Below are 19149 nucleotides of genomic sequence, written 5' to 3'. Positions count from 1 at the left end.
TCCGTACATATTTGACCATTTCCCAACAAGCTCTGTGTTATTTTGGCACAACTTGAAAACATTCAGGTCTTTCCTGTTATTAAAGGCTATTTTATTATTGGATTTAATTGTTCATCAGACTCATGACTGTGCAAATATTGTGATAAAACATCTGAAAGCATTTTTATCACTAAACACCGCTGAATGTAATTACTGTGTGTACCCGTGTGAGAGTGAAAGCAAACACTTCAAAAGACGAAGGGTGCAGCAGTGCAGTGTGGAGAGGTTAGATATACTGTAGCCCAGCCTTTTAAAAGTCGACTGTTTCCTTTACATAAATCAATCTGCTGAATAACGCCGCCCTAATGCTGAAGGCAGACCTTGAATTCTTTATGACTTTGGCTGTGAGGCATGACAAGCGAGAGGGTTGGGGAATGAGAAACAGAAAGAAGTCGCAAATGAAAGAAATGCCCGTGTTTGGTAGAGACTAGAGAGCTACTAGGATTTCATCCAGTGAGTTGAGCTTTCTTTTGGAGGTGTATAAGATGTGTTTCGTCAGAGTGGGTAAAGAAAAACACCGCAGTGGATGTGTGGAGTTAGAACCAGCATTATTAGAAATGTGAATCTTTACAATTTGGAGGCGATGCTTCATATTTTAAACTCCACTCTCCCTGGATTATCACCATTAGACGTGCCATTAAATAGGATTTTAAGGGTGCTCTTATCACTGCTATTGATCATGCAGGTGACGGATATGAACTCTGAAGTCCCATAATCATTTCTTAGATTTTATCTGTCCATGTAGTGATTACTAAAACCCGTAAGATATTTCTCACTGATTGGACTGTTTATATTGTCATGCTTGTCAAACCTCACTGAAACAACAACTGCTGCTTGCTGCTCTGATTAAATGGAGAAAAACAAATTTGTAATGTCATCAATCTGTTGTACTTGAGCTGAATTGCGCAAAACTTGCTTCTTTGCATTTTACAATTGTATATGTATGGTCGCAACCACTAATGTAGTAATGGCTAATAATGTAATAACTTCCCATTAATGTAATAAAGTAGTAAAGAAGAAAAGTGTAATCATAATTAAGAGCTAGAGCATGATAGCACGATATGTTTGAGAAATATTTCCAAGAAATGCAGTCCTATTTAAGAATTATTATGCAGTTCTTGGCCGCACTTATTACATTATGAAATATTTTTTTATTTCAGTCATGTAATAACTTATGACAAATAACAGCTCAATCCTATTACACTATTGACAAGTTATTACATTATTGGCTTTATTAAATTTAACATGACTAAAATTATTACACAATTAGTACATAGTATATTATGTTATTACTCAGTATTACATTATTGGTTGTGACCTGGTTTTGTTGTGATGTTATTAAATATTCACAACATGACATGAAGTGTTTCAGTTCAAAATGTAAATTTATTTTAACTGAAGTGGAAGCTTCTGCATTAAGACATGCGATAGCACTTATTGTTGATCTCCTGTCTTTAACTGACGTGACGATGAAATCAGCAAAAATCTGAGTCAAAGTCAAAGGTCAATCCCACAATGTCTGTCGAAACAACAGCTAAACACTTGTGTTAGTGTGTGTGTGTGTGTGTGTGTGTGTGTGTGTGTGTGTGTGTGTGTGTGTGTGTGGGTGTGGGTGTGGGTGTGGGGGTGGGTGTGGGTGTGTATTCTACCTCTGAGCGTGAAATGCTGCTGCTGTTCTCGGTCCAGGTAGGAGGTGGTGGTGATCAGACCGGTGTACGGGTTGATGCTGAAGAGCTCGTACCCGGGGCCCGGCAGCAGACTGTACCACACCACCGCGTTCTCCTCTGAGGGACGGGGAAAATACCACAGGAACATTATTTACACACTTCAAACCACATACTAAAGCTGCAACAACCATGATGGTCGTGCGTCACATTTTATAGTGTCTGTCATGGCAGAAATCCCAACGCACCAAACAGAATCAACCTACTCTTAAGGAATCTTCTCTGTTAGATTATAAGAGTTAGAAGAAAATAAATAAAACTGTCCTAATTGCGAGGCTGATCGGACTCAGATTAGACACGAGCTGGTTCAACATTTCTGTCAGTCAGAGGTTAAACTTCACACTTCATCAGGGTGAGCTCATGTTTGTGGCTGCCTCCGTTTCAGACAGTCTCTATCTGAGGCTCTAATTGAAAACAGACCCTCCGGGGGAAGTGTAAGCTGATGTAATGCATTACCTTCAAGATTCACAGACGGGCTAAAAACCTTTGTGTGGGCGCTTGGCTGCGCACGTCACGCAAAGGAAACAAGTTCACATCAATGTTACAGACTTTGGTCACGGTGGGCTACAGGGTGCATGTTTTACCTTATCTTAACAGGAAGATTACAGTTTGGAGTGTCAGTAAAAAGTGATATTGGATAATAAGGGACTGCAGTCTAATGAGAGACAATAGTGGTTGTTTACAGCAGTATTGGGGGAAAAAAATGATCACGGAAGCATCAGTGATGTGTAGTTGAGGTTCATTTGACTTCACTGCCATTGTTTATGTCTAATAAATTATAACTGCTCTGATAGAAGGGACTGCTCATCTCATCAAATTGGATTAGTGCATCGTTTCATACCCTTTGTGTCATAAGAAATATGCGTAAATATAGAGCTATGGTTAAAAAAAAATATACATACCATTTTTAAATCCTCCAAACATGACTAAAACACAACCACATTAGGCAAAAAAATTGACAAAAAAAGCGAGGTCACTTCTCTATCCTTCATATCATTGTGAAGCAGAATTCGCCTAAGCATTGCAATGTTCACCCACTAATAGGGAACGTGAGCTGTGTTTTACAGCGTCTTGAAACAGGTTAGTTTTAAACTAATGACATGTTGCAACAGAAATCCTCTTTTCAGTATAGAAACATTTCAATATAAAATAGTTTTAAGTTCAGCAACAGCAGTTGTCTTTCTTTCATTTTAAGTGCTTCATAAATACATCTCTTGTTTATGTGGCTAATCATCACATTGATTACAATGCAGTTACAGCACATATGCACATATTAACCATTTATGCATCTTCTATACTCGCTCTGGCCAAGTTAGAGTTGCATAAAATAAGCACAGCTTATGCAAGTAACATGCATGTCTTAGAAAACCCATTGCACAGAGAGAACATGCAACCTCCACACAGAAAGCCCTGAAAGAATGTGCACCACCTTTCACTTGGCTCTAAATGTTTTCGTCTTTCAGCCAGACTCAATGTTTTGTATTACGTGTAAGCTCATTCGACATGTCCACCCAGTGAGGACATGAAAGAGTGAATTCCTCGATGTCTTGATGGAAACATTTAACAACTGTGAGATTCAGCAGAGCCCCGTGATCAAATCTTATAAAACGGCATCTGTGTCGCCGTAACCCTGAAGTTGTACCAAAACCGAAAGAATCTCACCACGCACATGGACACATGCTCAAAGCAGGATTTTACCGAGAAGTACACAGTTTAGTTGTCACACTCGCTGATCTTACGCATCCCGCCTGACTGACTCCTGCACGGAAACACGAGATACAGACGCAGCCACCAAACAACGGTCATCTTGGGGGAAGAGTTTGCAGGGGGAAAATGCAGAGCAAATGATAATCAAATAAGACTGGTGGGAGAGTGGGCCGAGCTGCCAGACGAGGCGATTTGAAGAGACAGATGAAAACACGGCGCCTATTGGCACAGATGGTTTGGATTATGGAAATGATTATGAGAGAGGACCTTTCAAATCTCCCAGAAGAGCCGTGTGCTTGCTGTTCTTGGACAATTCTCACCCCCAAGAATGTTAGTTCCCATTGAGCCCCCCCCCCCCCCCTCCACCGAATACAGATCTTCCTGCCACATGCCCTCCGCCTTCAGCATTTAAAAAGACTTCCACTGTCAACATGACCAGACGAAAAGGGATTCAGGAGGCCCTGAGCGCGATGTGTTAAAATAAACAGGGCTGATGTGCAGATTGAGATCGCAATAAATGGAGCTCAAGAAAAAGACACAACCTGAACAACAGAGAAAAGGGTTGATTTCAATTAAAATGCTAATGGAGTAAAAAAAAAAAAAAAAAAAAAAAAAAAGAAAAAGATGAGGATAGCTCTGAGTTTAAGCAACATTAAAGTTCAACCAAAACATGGCAGGGGCTCATTCTGCCATGCTGCTGCTGGCTGTATTTTCTCATGTGGTTCAATAAGTTAACAATCATAAGCGCAGACTGTTGTACTCCTACTTGAACAGAAAGCTGTAGAGGAGTTTCCTCTTTTCATCACTTTATTTTATTGAGAAAGTAATCCATGTATTCTAACGTAATCTTAACATTACACCGTCATTTGGGATTATTTATGTGTATGTGTACTGTTCTGTGGTTTGGTGGTTGTCTACGGCTTCCAGGACACATGCTCGTGCTGCCATCTAGGCGCCATGTGCACACACTACCGTTTCTGGTAGTTAGAGGTAAAACACCACACAGGGTCAACTCTGATGTTTGCATGTTTCCACCCACAGTCTAAAAACACGCCTTTTAGATTAGGATTTTCATCTGGGTGTGAATGTGAGTTTGTGAGACTATACCGGGTGTGCCTTAAAATGCAGGGAAGTAATTTGCCCAAAGGGACCAACAAAGATTCTACACTAGAAATAAGAGCTGAGTGATAAAGAGACCAAACATCCATATAGTGTAAACACTTCTACATCACACCTTCTTTTGAGGAACTGAAAATGAACTGGTACTATTGTCAATACTGCTTCTGACATATTAATGAACGATACTTCCAAATAGCAGGCACTCCTCACCACAACCACACGTGTGACTGTCTCTGTTTGTTCCGTCATGCATCTTAAACGATATGGAAAATGGCGAAATGGTTTCTTAAAATACTTTGTGCACATTACAAAGGTATATTGTATTTTTTTATTTTTTTTTATTTGTATACCTATTTTTGAAAGCAGTACCAACCTCAAGATCATGCGCTTATGCTGAATATCAATATTTCTGTAATATGTAATTATGATAACTAATTCACAACCATGTTTATATTCTGTACAACAACATCCAGTATGCGATATGGGATAAAATTAAACAAAATGTATATTTATATTGTAGTCTTGATTGTTTTAGAATAAATACTAACCATATAATAAATATTAATGGCTGCCATCACAGCCTTCCCAACCACATGAAATTCATCATAGTCATCATTACCTGAATCCTCATCAGTGGCAGAGACCCTGATAACAGGCTCTCCAGGGTCTCTGTTCTCCGCCACGCTGGCGTTGTATTTGTACTCAGTGAAGACCGGAGGCTGGTCGTTCACGTCCCCGACCTCCACCGTCAGAGTCTGGGTGGAGGAGAGCGCGGGCAGGCCATGATCCGTCGCTCGGACGGTCAGACGGTGGAAACGCTGCATCTCGTAGTCCAAAGGAGCGGAGAGGAACAAGAGGCCTGAAGAGGAGGGAACGCCATGGTGACCAGAAACAACATGCAAAGAAATACTGAAACGTGAGAGAAAGAATGAGACTGTGTGGTTTGAAATGATTTCTAGGAAACTATTGAATTATCAGAAAATATCAAGGTTACTGAAAATATATATATATAGAGATTCTTTCTAATGTTACCAAATAATTTTATACAGAAAATAATCTTTTTTTAATTGATAATTGGATAATTACACAGATTTAACTTTATTATGTTTTGTTCATTTATAATGACCTCATCACTGTTTATTGCCACACAGTTGTTTTGATTTTGATAAAGTGTAGTTTAAGTTTTCTTACTTGGGTTGCTTTCTCCGCAGGTACGTGTCAATGTATTTATGCTTTTACTTTGATAAGAACGTAATTTATTTTCAAAAGTTGATATTTAGAAATTGAACATAAACAACAAATGAAAACTAAATGAATATAAAAAAAAATTCTGTTGATTTTTGTTTGGATTTTTCTCATAAACACACACCTGTTTTCTCCTCCAGAGTGAAGACTCCTCTCCGGTTTCCATCCATGATAGAGAAGGAGACGATCCCATTTTCACCTTGATCTCTGTCTATAGTCACGAAGTGATGCAGCAGACTGCCCACCTCTGCGTCCTCCATCACTTGAACCGAGTCCGCCGACACAAACACGGGTCGGTTATCGTTCACGTCCAGCAGGAAGAGCTGAGCCGTCACTGACGTCTGTCTGCGCTCGCTCTTCCTCTTCGCCTGGTCCGTGGCGGTCACGGTGAAGGCGAAGCTGGGGGTGCTCTCCCGATCCAAGGGCGTCGTTACGGTCAGGCTCCCCGTGTAGGGGTTGATCTGAAAGGGGAAGCGCGACGACGACCTGCCCGTGTCAAAGGTCAGAGCGTAACGGAGGGCGCTGTTTGGAAAGGTCCCGTCTGCGTCTCTGGCGTGAAAAGCGAACGCCAGAGATCCCACAGCGGCATCCTCCTTCAAACCGAACACCACCAGCTTGTCGGGAAACCAGGGTGTGTGGTCGTTCACGTCCTCCACCGCCACGCTCACCAGCACGGTCACGTTGGCACCCGGAGAGCGACCGACATCCTCAGCACGGACCGTGAGGGAGTACTGCACGGCGGCCTCGTAGTCGAGCGGCTGGTTGATGTAGATGTCGCCGGACGAGGAGTCGATGCCAAAGTGGACGCTGCCGTCACCTTCAGTAATGGAGTAGAGGAATCTCCCCTGATCTGACACTCTGGCAGAGCCGATAACAGTCGCAAGCTCCGTGTCCTCCCTCACCGAGAAGCGTCTCACAATCTGGTGGTCGTAGTGGCCGTGCAGATTGTCTAATCCAAGAATCTGTAGGAGGGATTTCAAGGAGTGATATATTACATTATATAATAATAATGAAGCCCAGAACTAATTTCTCATATAGCGAGGTTTAGCATACGGATCATGCCTCATGTGAAGAACTACTTCTTATGTTTACTGAGCTTCTCATGTTATTTACATCATAGATATTTATTATAATGGCTTTTAGGACCTATAAACAATAAAATACACTTAACTTAAATAAAGGAGTTTTTCCCACTGAGTTCAGACAGTGAACCGTTATCATATATGTATTGCTTATAAAGTAATTCAAGCCTGTTTGTGTTTCTTGATGATTTTATCTATTAATTTATCGTATTAGAATATTTTCCGAGAAGCCTTCATTATCATATTTCAAAAATTCTTGAGACTTTTTATTCAAAACTTTTCTACATTGTGAGTGTAGAAATTACTGACGTAACCAGTCGATGATCTTCATACTTTCTGCACTTTTAGCTTGAAATTGTTCATCTAATCATTATTTTGGTTTGCTTTGATTATACTCACAAGATATTAAGCTCTACAAATGTACATTTCAATGAAATGACTGAAGATTTTACCCTCAAATTAATTATTTCTAACTTCCTTTGTTGTTTTCAAAACGCAAAAGGAACAATTCATGCTAGGGAAAGAAAAAAAAAAAGCAAGACTACCCCACACTTTAAAACTACAATTTGAAGTGGTCTTCTTCTATTGTGGCAAGAAACCTTTTAAACATGTGTACAAAATAATGACAATAGTCAGACAGCAACATAGAGTTGTAGCTCTAATATTGGGCTAAATAACGTGTGACAAGAAAAGTTTATTTTAAATTTAATACAGTTTTTTTTTTGTTTTTAAGTTTTCATTTTTCTGATTTATAATTTGATGGCAAACAAACTGTGGATCCCCCTGAGATACATCTGTTCTTTGTGATTTTAACAGCTTATAACTACTGTGTCTGCTCTGATGAGTCCCCAATTGTAGAAGAAAACAAGAGAGGCATGAATATTGTCACTGTTGCCAATAACAAGAGGAAAGCATGAACTTTTCAGGCTACAGGAGTTCAGTGTCGAGAAGCACGGCTGGAGAGATTGTACCTGCACATGAATGACTGCAGTGTCCTCTTGAGGAACGGCTCCGCTGTCCTTGGCACTGATTCTCAGCGTGTAGTATGGTTTGGCGTTTTGGGAGAAAGATTGTGTTGTTGTGACGTCTCCACTTTTACCGTCAATCTCAAAGTGTGCCAGATCGTCGTCTTCTAAACCAACTGAAAAGAGAAGGGTTACGTGACACACAACAAAAAGAATTACTGACAACCACGGAGCGCCAGCCGGGGTCACGTCTTTACGTTGTATTTCAGTTCTCTAAATCATAAGACGCAGTTAAAACTCACGTGCGACCAGTGAATGGACGACTGTTCCGTTCTCTCCAGCATCCAAGTCTTTGGCAAACATGTTTGTGACCAGTGAGCCTGCGGGCGAACCGGCCCACACCTGCAGTGGAGAGAAAAATATGTGACGGATGTGAAAAAAAATACTGCAGCAAGATTTTATGAAATGAGTTGGATCTGGTTTGTGCTTTTAAAAAATTTAATGTTTTATCCTTTTATTTAATGTCAAATCGTCATCAAAAACATAATGAAGTCACCCAAAGAATAACTTATATCAGCAAGAGAGGTGGTTGAAAGTAAGATAGAAAGAATACCTTGATGGGAGAAACATAGTAATATTTCAACGGATGCTTTATTTCTTGTAATTCTTTAAAAAAAAAAAAATTCATGGTAAATTAGCCCTGAGAGCAGTTTTAGAACTGACTCTTATGGAGTAACACTGATAGACTACAATAAATGCAGCAAGCTTTAAATACGGCCGTGCTATCTCACCATAAGTGTGATATATACATACTTTTCAGATAGTCAACTACCATTATAAGAGAAGGGTGCCTCACTTGACTCACAGCAGTATAGTGTGAGTAAACACCTGTATGTTTATTAACTACAGGTGTAGTTAATAAACATGGAATGACTAAGCAATAGGATGTATTGAGCTGTCAACTGTTTTAATTCAATATTCTCATAGTCATGTCATCTCTTTACCTAGAAACACAAGAAGTTCTGCATTGAACTAAAAACTACAGCTTTGCGTGAGAAAAAGCCTGAGTTCCTAGTTTAATGTTAGTCTCATGCCTGATGTAACTAAAATGTTATTGCCAAAAACGAGTACTGTTACAGTGACAGATTCTTATAATGCATCATATCATGGAGTCAATGTGTGGAGAGCACCACTGGATACCAACGACCGACAGATTTCTCTCTCACCTGCACATTGAGCTCTTTGTTGGCAGGCAGGTGTTTGAACTGAGGAGTGTTGTCGTTGACGTCAGTGATCAGGACGTGAATGGCGGCGGTGGCGTTGAGACGAGGGTGACCCTGGTCCGTCACCATCACTTTCAGACCGTGCTGGCTGTGCTGTTCACGATCCAATGCCACCCAGTTAATGATTTCACCTGGAAAAAAAAAAAAGAGAAAGAAGGGGTGAAGAGGCTCAGCTGTACTATGAAGCACAGACTACTGTCACTGATTGTGCATGAAGATATTTGTACCTGTTTTAGCATTAATTCGGAAGAATTTCCCATCAGAGAGCAGGATGTAGGACAGCTGACTGTTTTTCCCAGAATCCTTATCGATGGCCTTCACTGTTCCCACCAGGCCTTGTGGCGACGACCCTTCTGACACGGTGAAGTAGTAAACCTCCCTGCTGAACACCGGGGGGTTGTCGTTGATGTCCAACACCAGAACTATCACAGTGGCCGTGGCGTTGGCCTCCCCGGCTCTGGCTACCACTCGAAAGCGATACCTGGATTCTGTCTCGTAGTCGAGGTTGTGGGAGAGATACAACCATCCCGTTTTTGGGTGGATCCGAAAGGGTGCCGGAGAGAAACCAGGTTCTGCCTCTAAAGAGTAGGCGAGGCCCGAGTTTGACGTGTGAGGCCCCCGTGTTCGATGCGCCCTCACCTGGATGACTCGAGAGTCTTTTCGGTAGCCCTCACCGATCTCCACCTGGTACACCAAAGTCTCAAACGCCAGGCTGTCCTCCGCGGCTGTTCGGTCGACGTTAACAGAGAGGGTCAGAGTGGAGCTAAGAGATGGCTCTCCGTCATCTTTCGCCACGATATCCAGGTTGTACCTTTGCTGATGATCTGCCTCTAAACTCTGATTCAACATAACCGTTCCAAAGTTGTTGTCAACCAGGAAGATGCCGTTTCTGCTGTTTTTCAGGTGGTACTGCACCCTCCCGTTGGCACCGCTGTCGTGGTCGTGTGCGTGAGCGATGAACAGCACCGTCCCCGGCAGAGTGTTCTGGGACACCGTGACGGCGTCGCTGCGTTTGGGGAAGACTGGAGCGTTGTCATTGATATCCGCTATGGTGATGTTGACCTGGGTGGTGCTGTAAACAGGCGAGGCGTCCGTGTATGACTGAAGCACCAGCAGCGCGTACGGCTGAGACTCGTGATCCAGAGGCTTGACGTTGGTGATCAGACCGTACTTCGGGTGAATGGTGAACAAACTCTGGGGGTCTCCAGAAGAGATGCAATATGAGATGGATTCCACTGTGTCTGAAAACCCAAACGAAAATGATGAAACATTAAGAAATGATTTCACTCGTGGATAAACTGGGTTTAGTTTGTTGAAACCGAGATTCTTTACGTATTTCAGTGAGCAACATACATTATTCAGACTCACTCTAAACTCAGCCTGAACTGCTATCTCCCAAATCCTAACCTTATTCCAACCTCAAAATGTTCTTTCACTTTCAATGTAGTAATTTCTCTCAGGTAGACTTGTTCTTTGTCTCCACAAAGACAATATCCCATAATGTGATTGTGCAAACAGATTCGGGCTCCTAAAACTGTAATTAAGCACACTTACATTAAGTAATTAAAAGCACAGTTAAGATCTCATTAATCCCCTCCAAGTGTTTCCAGCACTTCAACAGTAACTACAAATGGAAGAAACACACAGAGCTTAACGGGATCCCACCCCAGTCCACCAGGCCCAGTCCATGAGGTTTTAATCTGTTAAGTGATTAGACAGCCTTAAATGACTGTCTGTCTTTTAACTGTTGAAGGCACTGAGTGAACCACAACAAGGCCACAAAGAGACAAACCCACCTCAGAGAGGGGCGCAGAGTCCAAGTACAGAATACTCTCAGCACAAATCATAAAATATACAATCTAAAAAATATAATCTAAAAAAAAGTCAAAATGACAAACGCTTTGTGTGCGTGTGTGTGCGCACTTTCATGACTGCCTATGTTTGACCTTTAAAATCCAGCCTACTGTACAACTGTCTTTGACCCATTTTTATCTGTTATGTGTTCATGCGGCAAAGGAGGATTAAAGATTAAACTGAGTTCGTTCCTCTTTATTGCTCCCCGCGTCATGTCTGGAAGGAGATTTTAAGCAATGACAACGATCACTCAAATGTCTCGACAACAATTGCCTGTCAGAACATTCCTGTTCTTAAATTGTGTTTCCTTTCTCAGTTTCACAATTAAACATCTCAACATGCAGTACGTTTCCTCAGCATAACTGTCAGCAAGAAGATGATAGAAACAGGAGTTTTTGTTATAAACAGGATGATGAATGTTCCGAATTCTCTTCCTGGACAGGCTTTGTTTAATGCACAGTATTAGAGTTTTGGTTGAATGCAGGAGTTCCTAATGTTTTGCATTATCATCACGTATACTCTGCGTCACAACTAAGAAAAACTTTAAATTATAATGTTATCATGGCACTATCTTACCAGTTTGGTCCACTCAAGATGAAATTGGGCTGTACGTGGCCCCTGAAATAAAATGTTCAACACACATGCTTTACATGATTTCTTCCCCAAAATAAAAAAAGATTCTTCTCCCTGCTGTTTTGCACCTGAAGCGCACTGCTACCCCCAATACACACTATGAAAACGACTGAAGTGTTCACCACAGACAACAAGTAATAGACGCTATTATCATATATTTCTGTTTAGATTGACTTTAAAGAGCGACAGTCTGCTCAGAGCTTCAATGACCCGATACTCAAGAGCTTTATTCAGCAGGATAATTTATATCCATGAGCAATTTACATCTTTAAATCTATTAGCATTAAACACATTTCCATGTGTTCATTCGCGTATTCTTGATTAATAAAAGAACAAGACTTTTCCTCAGTTTATACTGCTTTTACTTATGAAGTTATTTGAAAACACTTTTTCTCCCTGTTTTTTTTTTCTTTTTTAATATTTACACATAAGCTTGTCCACATCCTGAGGACAAAGGAGGTTGCTCGTGTCTCAAAGAGTGACCTGACGCTCCCTGAAAATCTTGTTTTCCCTGACCTTTAAAGCTGGGACACGGTGCGAGATCGACTTCTACCTCACTGACCTGCTGTGGCGAGCCCTGGGAGGTTTGCAAAAAGGGCAAGCAATGCATTTCAATATGGTGAGAAAGTACTCATTTATTTAGCACTTTCCTTAAAAATGTGATGAAGTTCTTTAAAAATATATTGATAGACAATTATAACTTGAAGGAATCAAATCATAGAAAAGACAGTTATAATAGTATAGACGTCTTATGCAAGTCTTAACTGGAAGAAAGGTCTGAGTCCAGATTTCAAAGATATTACAGTCCAGGTGAGTCTGAGCTCAGTAGACAAACATTACCAATGTGTGGCTGCTTCAGTAGAAAATGCTTTGTCACCATTTGTCAAGAAACAGGCCATAAAATGACCAGCAGAGCTTCATGTACCAATATAAGTGGTCTCGATGACACACATCAGGTAATTAGGTACAAGAAAAAGGCCATATATAACATTTTAAATGTTAGTAAGAAAAATAAAATTCAAAATCTATTCTAAATTTAACAGTAAGGTGATGGAAGGACGTCGTTAATGCGTTGCCTTCAGTAATGAGCTATGCAGCAGCATTTTCAATAAACTGGTCATCTAATCAAACAAACCCTCTGATCAGACAGATTGCGTGTCTGAGCTGTGCCAATGACAGACCCTTGGGGTACACCAAAAGTCCACCAGGCATGCAAGGAGGTTGAATCGTTCAATGATGAGTGCTAACATCAACGTCCTGCTCTCCACTAGTTCCTGCAATAAGGATTCAGACTCGACACACACTCACTGGATGGGTTGACGGCTCTCACTGTGCCCACGGATGTACCGAGCGGAGCGTCTTCTGGCACTGTGAAGGTGTAGCGTGATCTCTGGAAGATAGCCGGCGCTTGTGCGCTCTGTAACACGTTGATGGTGACTTCTGCCGGCCTGACTGAGCTTGCGCCGCCCCCATCCCGTGCTCTTATGGAGACCTTCACGCTGGCTGCACCCAGGTGGGTCAGGGCGGAGGTCAGGAAGAGGGTTCCTGCAAAATGAAGCACCAAAATAATTTACAGTTAATCTGGTTTTGTCATGCAACTGTGGATCATTTATAACAAAGTGATGAATTCATTAGCAAACTGTTGAATATAAAGTCTGTCTCTTGCTGCAGTTTGTTTGTGAAACTCAAAGCAGCTAAATGGTTGCTAATGATGACTAATTCATGTGACTTGAAAATGTTCTCCATAGTTTACGTACTTTCAGACTGATTCAGTGTTACAGAGTGGCTCAGTCTCATTGTATCCTCTGCCACATGGGGATCTAAAGCTTTGGGGCTTTCTGCACCCCCCCCCCCCCCCCCACTGAGCTGTGTGACACTGCCAATCATATCAGGAGGACTTAAACAAAGTAAGTAGCTGTTTATCCCTGAACAGTGGAGGTGCCAGTCACACGAGTTACTTAAAGACTATAGAGTGGGCGTTAATGACAAATCTAGTCCAAATCGAACATCAACCTGTGACATACGTGGAGTCCGTCTACCTGTGTATTTATCCAGCGTGAAAAAACTAGAAGTGTCCCCAGGAACAAGGTCGTAGGTAACGTCTCCAAACCGGCCTGAGTCTCGGTCGGTTGCAATCACGTTGACAATTTCTGTGCCGGGCTGAGCGTGGCTGCTGATGCTGACGGTGTACTCCTCGGGGTTGAACACCGGAACGTTGTCGTTCAGGTCGTCTATCTCGATGTGCACGTAGGTTTGAGCACTGAGTCCTCCCTGAATGAGAAAAGGACATTTTTTACCTTCGAGGAATTGGTGTATCATCCACCTGCTTTTGTGAGCCATCCAACGATCTCCTATACAGGTTCATCCAGTTAGGAGTCACAGGGCGATCGAGCCGATCCCAGTTGGATCTGTCGGGCCCACTTACGGGATCTTCAGCTTTGATCAGAACATCGTGGAGCGTCTGTCCGGCATCTCGGTCGATATCCTGCAGGACACACAACTCCCCGGTGTGAGGGTGGATCTGGAAGAGAGGATGTCTGTCCTGATCGTCGAAGCCGTCAGACAGAGAGTAGAGCACAGAGCCAAACTCGACACTGTCTGCGTCTGTGGCCACAACCTGAGAAATAGAAAGTCAAGACATAAAGATGGCAGCAGTTATTATGTCGTACAGGCAAAAATAAAAATAAATATAGCTGAGTATTGACGGTGAGCATGAACTAATATAACCAAACGCGAGTTTCACGCTGTGGTTAGTAGTTTGTTATCCCAGTGACACGGTGCCTGTTGAACCCCTCAACCTTAAAAATGTCTTGTCCAGGCTGCGCTCATCAGGTGTAACATTAATGACAATTAAAGAAGTTATGAAGACTCTTTTTTTATCTAATTAATGCTCAGCAGCCTGGAGTTGTTTGGCTCTTGTACCATGCAAATGAATAAAACAGACGAAGAGCATAAACAGACGTACAGTCATTGTTTTGAAAAATCTAAACTTCTGTGCACTGAATCAGTTGTTATTTGTTCTTGTAAAACTACATATTCAAAAGATGTTTCCCAATTGTTGCGATGGCTGATTAATTAAAGTGATAAAAACATTCATGGGTTAGGGTTATTATGCTGACTGATGTGACTGCTAACTCATGAAGTCGCTGTTGTTGAGGTGGCAAACTCATATATTTGAGACAATAAGCTGTCTTTCACTTTGGCTTGGATTTCTGAAATAGTTTTAATGTGTTGTGTGTTGACCAGTCTAGGATTGGGCTGCTTGGGTTAGGCTGTGAATCCAAACTTGGATCAAGCTGATGTGGAGGAGTCAGGAGTTATAAAACATTATTCTGCTTTACAAAATCGACTGACGTCGACCTTTGACAGAGAAGAAGCCGATGAGAAATGAGAATTTTCTTTAAAATCACCCATTTGATTTTGAATACTGAATTTATGGATTACTTTTATTTTTTGGATAACACAACAGAAGAGTCCTCATCCTTAAATTGTTTAAAACTAAATGCATGCCGTTCATTATCACTGAAATGCTCATTTGCAACAGGTAGCAATTTTTAGGCACTGAGTTGCTCATTTACCTCAGGTCTGCTGATGATTTTTAGTAGCTATGTAATTCATCTATTTGTAAATGTTTCGAAAACCAATTTATTTTTGTTGTACACATTTTCTCTTCATCCAAAAAAAAAAAACCCATACAGTTTATGATCAGTTAACTTGAATAAATCTAAACAGTAAATTGTAGTGTGTAATATACAATTATAAAACTGTCACCTGAAGCTATAAAGTATAAGCCGTTTCATGGTTGCAACATTCAGTTTTAACTGAATCATAATGTCAATCAGAGAAGGTCAACATTGTAAAAGTATAAAAAAAAAACCTCGATACAAAAGGTCAAGAGGATATAAAAAGAGACCCGCAGAGGAAAAAGAAAGAGAACAAACATTGGAGTAAAAACACACCTTCAATCTGGCTGAGCTCCTCTCCACAATAAAGGACACATCTCACAGATAAAGCAGTCACTTTCCTGTCATAAATATCATATTGCCTCACAGTTTATCACCTCTGATCACAGGAAACTTCAAAGACACGGGTCAAGGTCTGATTCGTCATGTTGCAGATGCAGCATGTGACTCACTGTTACTGTTACACATTACTTGGTAATGAAGTCTCAAGCATCTTTTTTTTTTTTTTTTTAAAGATAAATCTATTTGCAAGAATAAAGAGTAAAATATTATGAATGGACTATGTGTTTATCTGACTCCTCTGACCTCCTAGATTCTGGCACTTGCCTGGAAGTGCTTGGTACTGACTTGACACTGAAGAGCAGTAGGTCCTCTGAACAGCACGAAAACAACGATGCACGTTCAGTCTTCAGTTAAGAACCAAAACTCGGTCATGTTTACAGAAACTGACTGATAAATAAGGCTGCTTTTGTTTCAGGCCTTAGCTTGTGCCAGGCTGCAGGAGTGTCATCGCATCTGTCATATTAAGGCCGCAGTGCTGAACTGGTAAAAGAGTGTGTGTTGAGGTTGTGTGCGTGCGGAACAGACACTGATGCCTTTGTGCAAACAGACTGAAGGCTACTTTTGTTATATGGGCTGTAAGGCAGACACAGCAGGGCAGAGAGCTCGATAAGTTCAGGTTTTTTTTTATGAAATACTGTCAGTTGGTAGTTTTTCCTCTGTAAAATGCTGCATATGGAGTTTTTTTTTTTTTATTAAACCACTTTTTTATTAGTTTCATATATAGATGAAGCGTTGCGAACCTTATGTCAGCCACAATTGCAAAAATTGCTGGGTTAACCCTAACCCAGCAATTTTAAAGGATACTTTTATTTCAGACTGAATTCAGGCGATACTATTTTGAAAAATGAAATCACTGTCTTGCAGCTCACTCAAAAAAACCCAAACATTCATTCAATAAATAAAATGACGTCTGGTAGCTTGGTTTTGAAATTTGTGATGATTAAAATCTGATCTCACACTTAATTTGGTGGGATTTATTATGGCAAAACTACTGTCTTGGTGATGTTGGACTTTAACTGTATTTACTAGCAACGCTACAATGAATGGTATCTGGTAGAGGTGCAAAATACTGGTTTTGATTTACTGAAATGAAAAAAAAAAAAAGGTTGATAATATAATTGAAGATACACTTTGTTGGATTGCTATTCAAGGCATTTTTCTTTATGGAAAACCTTAATTAACCTACTTGTAGGAAGCAGCTTCCAACATCACTGTGCTCTGGTATGGACACGTTGTACAGCTGCTGCTGGAACACTGGCTCGTTATCGTTGACGTCTTCCACCGTCACCGTGACTGTCGCCGTGGAAGACAGAGATGGTTCTCCTCCATCTGTCACCACCACCAGGAACCACAGCTCCATCTGGGTCTCCCTATCCAGAGCTGCAGCCGTGGTCACCAGGCCGGAGTCGGCGTCGATGCTGAACAGGCTGCCCTGGCTGGACTTCAAGATGGAGTACCTGAGGTCTGAGTTGATGCCTTCATCTGCATCTCGGGCCTGAATCTGAACGAGGAAGCTCCCCTGAGGAGCATCCTCCGCGATGCTTGTGACATAGACCTCCTTCTCAAACACAGGGTGGCAGTCGTTTGTGTCAGACACCCTCAGGAGGATGCCGAACTCACTGACCAGAGGAGGGCTCCCAGAATCTGACGCTCGCACCTTCAACTCATACAGATCCACATCCTCTCGGTCGAGCTCAGAGTTTACACACAAAGCATACAGGAAATCATCGGTCTGCTTCAGGGTGAACTTCCCATCATCGCCCTCGAGGGTGACAGCGATCCTCTGGTCCTCAAGGTCAGGGTCTGACACTGAGATCCGGGCAACATAGTCCCCGATCGCTGCAGCTTCTGATACCACAGCAGCTCCCGTCTCACTGAGAAACAGCACGCTAATATCTGGACTGTTGTCATTGATGTTAAGGACCCTGATACCCACATAAGTGCTGCTGTACTCGGGTTGAGCCCCGTTGTCACTTGCTCTGATGATCAACTCATGAAAGGCTTGAGCTTCGAAATCGAGAGGCTTGTTGAGGTAAACCATCCCGGTGGTCTCGTTGATGGAGAAAACCTTATTTGGGTCGCTCTGCCTTCTGTTGATCTCGTAGGTGATCCTGCCGTTGTCGGCCAGGTCGAGGTCAGTGGCGTGCACCTGGCACACAGCAGACAGGACGGACGCATCCTCATGCACTGTGGCGTGATATTCAGTGTGGTTGAAGACTGGAGGGTTGTCATTCTCATCCAGGACGTGAACGTTAACTTGAAGCGTCCCTGTCCGTGCTGGGACCCCACCATCAAAGGCCTCAATTGTCATAGAGTAGAAGTCCTGCGTTTCTCTGTCTAGTCTACGACTGAGAATGAGATCCAGGCTGAGGTGGTTGTCAGGCCCACTGCGATACTCCAGGTGGAACAATTCCCCCATCTCACTCTCTGTGATCCTGTAGCCCTGGGTACCAAACTCTCCCTCATCCTGGTCTTTGGCACCTTCAAGCTGAAAGCGGCTCCCTGGTGGGCTTAACTCTGATATTCTCAGGTCAACCTCCTCCAAAGAAAACATGGGTGAGTGGTCGTTCACGTCTTCCACCTCTATTTTCACTTTTATCATCTCTCCTGTGAGGGTTGCTGCCACAAACTCATACTTATCTCTGCTCTCTCTATCCAGGATCACCGCCGTGGAGATGATGCCCGTGTCTGCGTCTATCTCCAGATCTCTGAACACATACGAGTCTCTGCTCTCCGAAATGAAGAATCCAGTGCTGGGCCTGCTTAAACCGGCTCCCAGGTCTCCGACTATGGTCTTAGCAGGCAGCCCCTCTTTGACGGAGAGCGTCAGGTTGAATACCTGCCCGTGCGTCAGAGCGCACAGGAGCGACAGGACGAGCCTCCAGAGGAGACAAGTCGAGGCCTTTTTCTGACAGCTCATTCCGACTTCATACAAAGCTCCGAGGTCCTGGTCCTGGGAAAAGTTAGACTACATGTTCTTGCCTGGAAGTCAGACCTATAAAGTCACGTTTTGGAGCTTTTCCCCGAAGAAAAATATGAATTCGCATAGTCGAGCATTCCTGCGCGCGGCAAAACAGCCATTCCACTTCACATCATCACAGAAGTTGGTTGCATGGTCAGGGAAACAATAAATCCAATCGTGTTGACGCACAGGCCATGCTGGTCTCCCTCCCACACTGCGGATACTAGTCCCGTCCCGTGTCGCTGCACTGACTGCGCGCACTGAACACACCTCCTGGCAGGCGGCGCGTCCCACGCTGATCGGCTCCATCTGTGAACCTGATTGCTTCAGATTTAATTAGGCCGAGAGATTACCCCCGGTGCTCCGTGCTGGCAGGTGGCGTAACATGTCTGACCTGCTGGAGATCATAAAACGAGCTGCAGAGTTTGAGGAAATAATAATAACTCCACATTGCATTGAAGTCAATCTTGTGCAACCTGCATCTTATTTCATCTGGCGGGTAAGTGGTGAG

General features: G+C 42.5%; 1 protein-coding gene across 1 annotated transcript in view; it reads right to left on the bottom strand.

Moving 5' to 3' along the window:
- The window catches only part of dchs2 (dachsous cadherin-related 2), a gene marked incomplete at its 5' end in the record, with an annotated part of 29617 nt that extends 11021 nt beyond the window's left edge, over positions 1-18596 (bottom strand). The window contains 11 exons of the mRNA XM_080464466.1: positions 1689-1823; positions 5209-5448; positions 5959-6796; positions 7888-8048; positions 8184-8283; positions 9108-9295; positions 9392-10405; positions 12960-13196; positions 13691-13922; positions 14077-14268; positions 16863-18596. Of these exons, the coding sequence (XP_080320592.1) occupies positions 1689-1823; positions 5209-5448; positions 5959-6796; positions 7888-8048; positions 8184-8283; positions 9108-9295; positions 9392-10405; positions 12960-13196; positions 13691-13922; positions 14077-14268; positions 16863-18596 (5071 nt within the window). The remainder of the gene's footprint in view (positions 1-1688; positions 1824-5208; positions 5449-5958; positions 6797-7887; positions 8049-8183; positions 8284-9107; positions 9296-9391; positions 10406-12959; positions 13197-13690; positions 13923-14076; positions 14269-16862) is intronic.
- Between the last annotated feature and the right edge of the window lie 553 nt (positions 18597-19149).

This window comes from Lipophrys pholis (assembly GCF_963383615.2).
Source record: "Lipophrys pholis genome assembly, chromosome: 5".
NCBI lineage: Eukaryota > Metazoa > Chordata > Actinopteri > Blenniiformes > Blenniidae > Lipophrys > Lipophrys pholis.
Note: the sequence above shows the minus strand (reverse complement) of the source record. Positions and strands in the feature narration are given on the sequence as shown.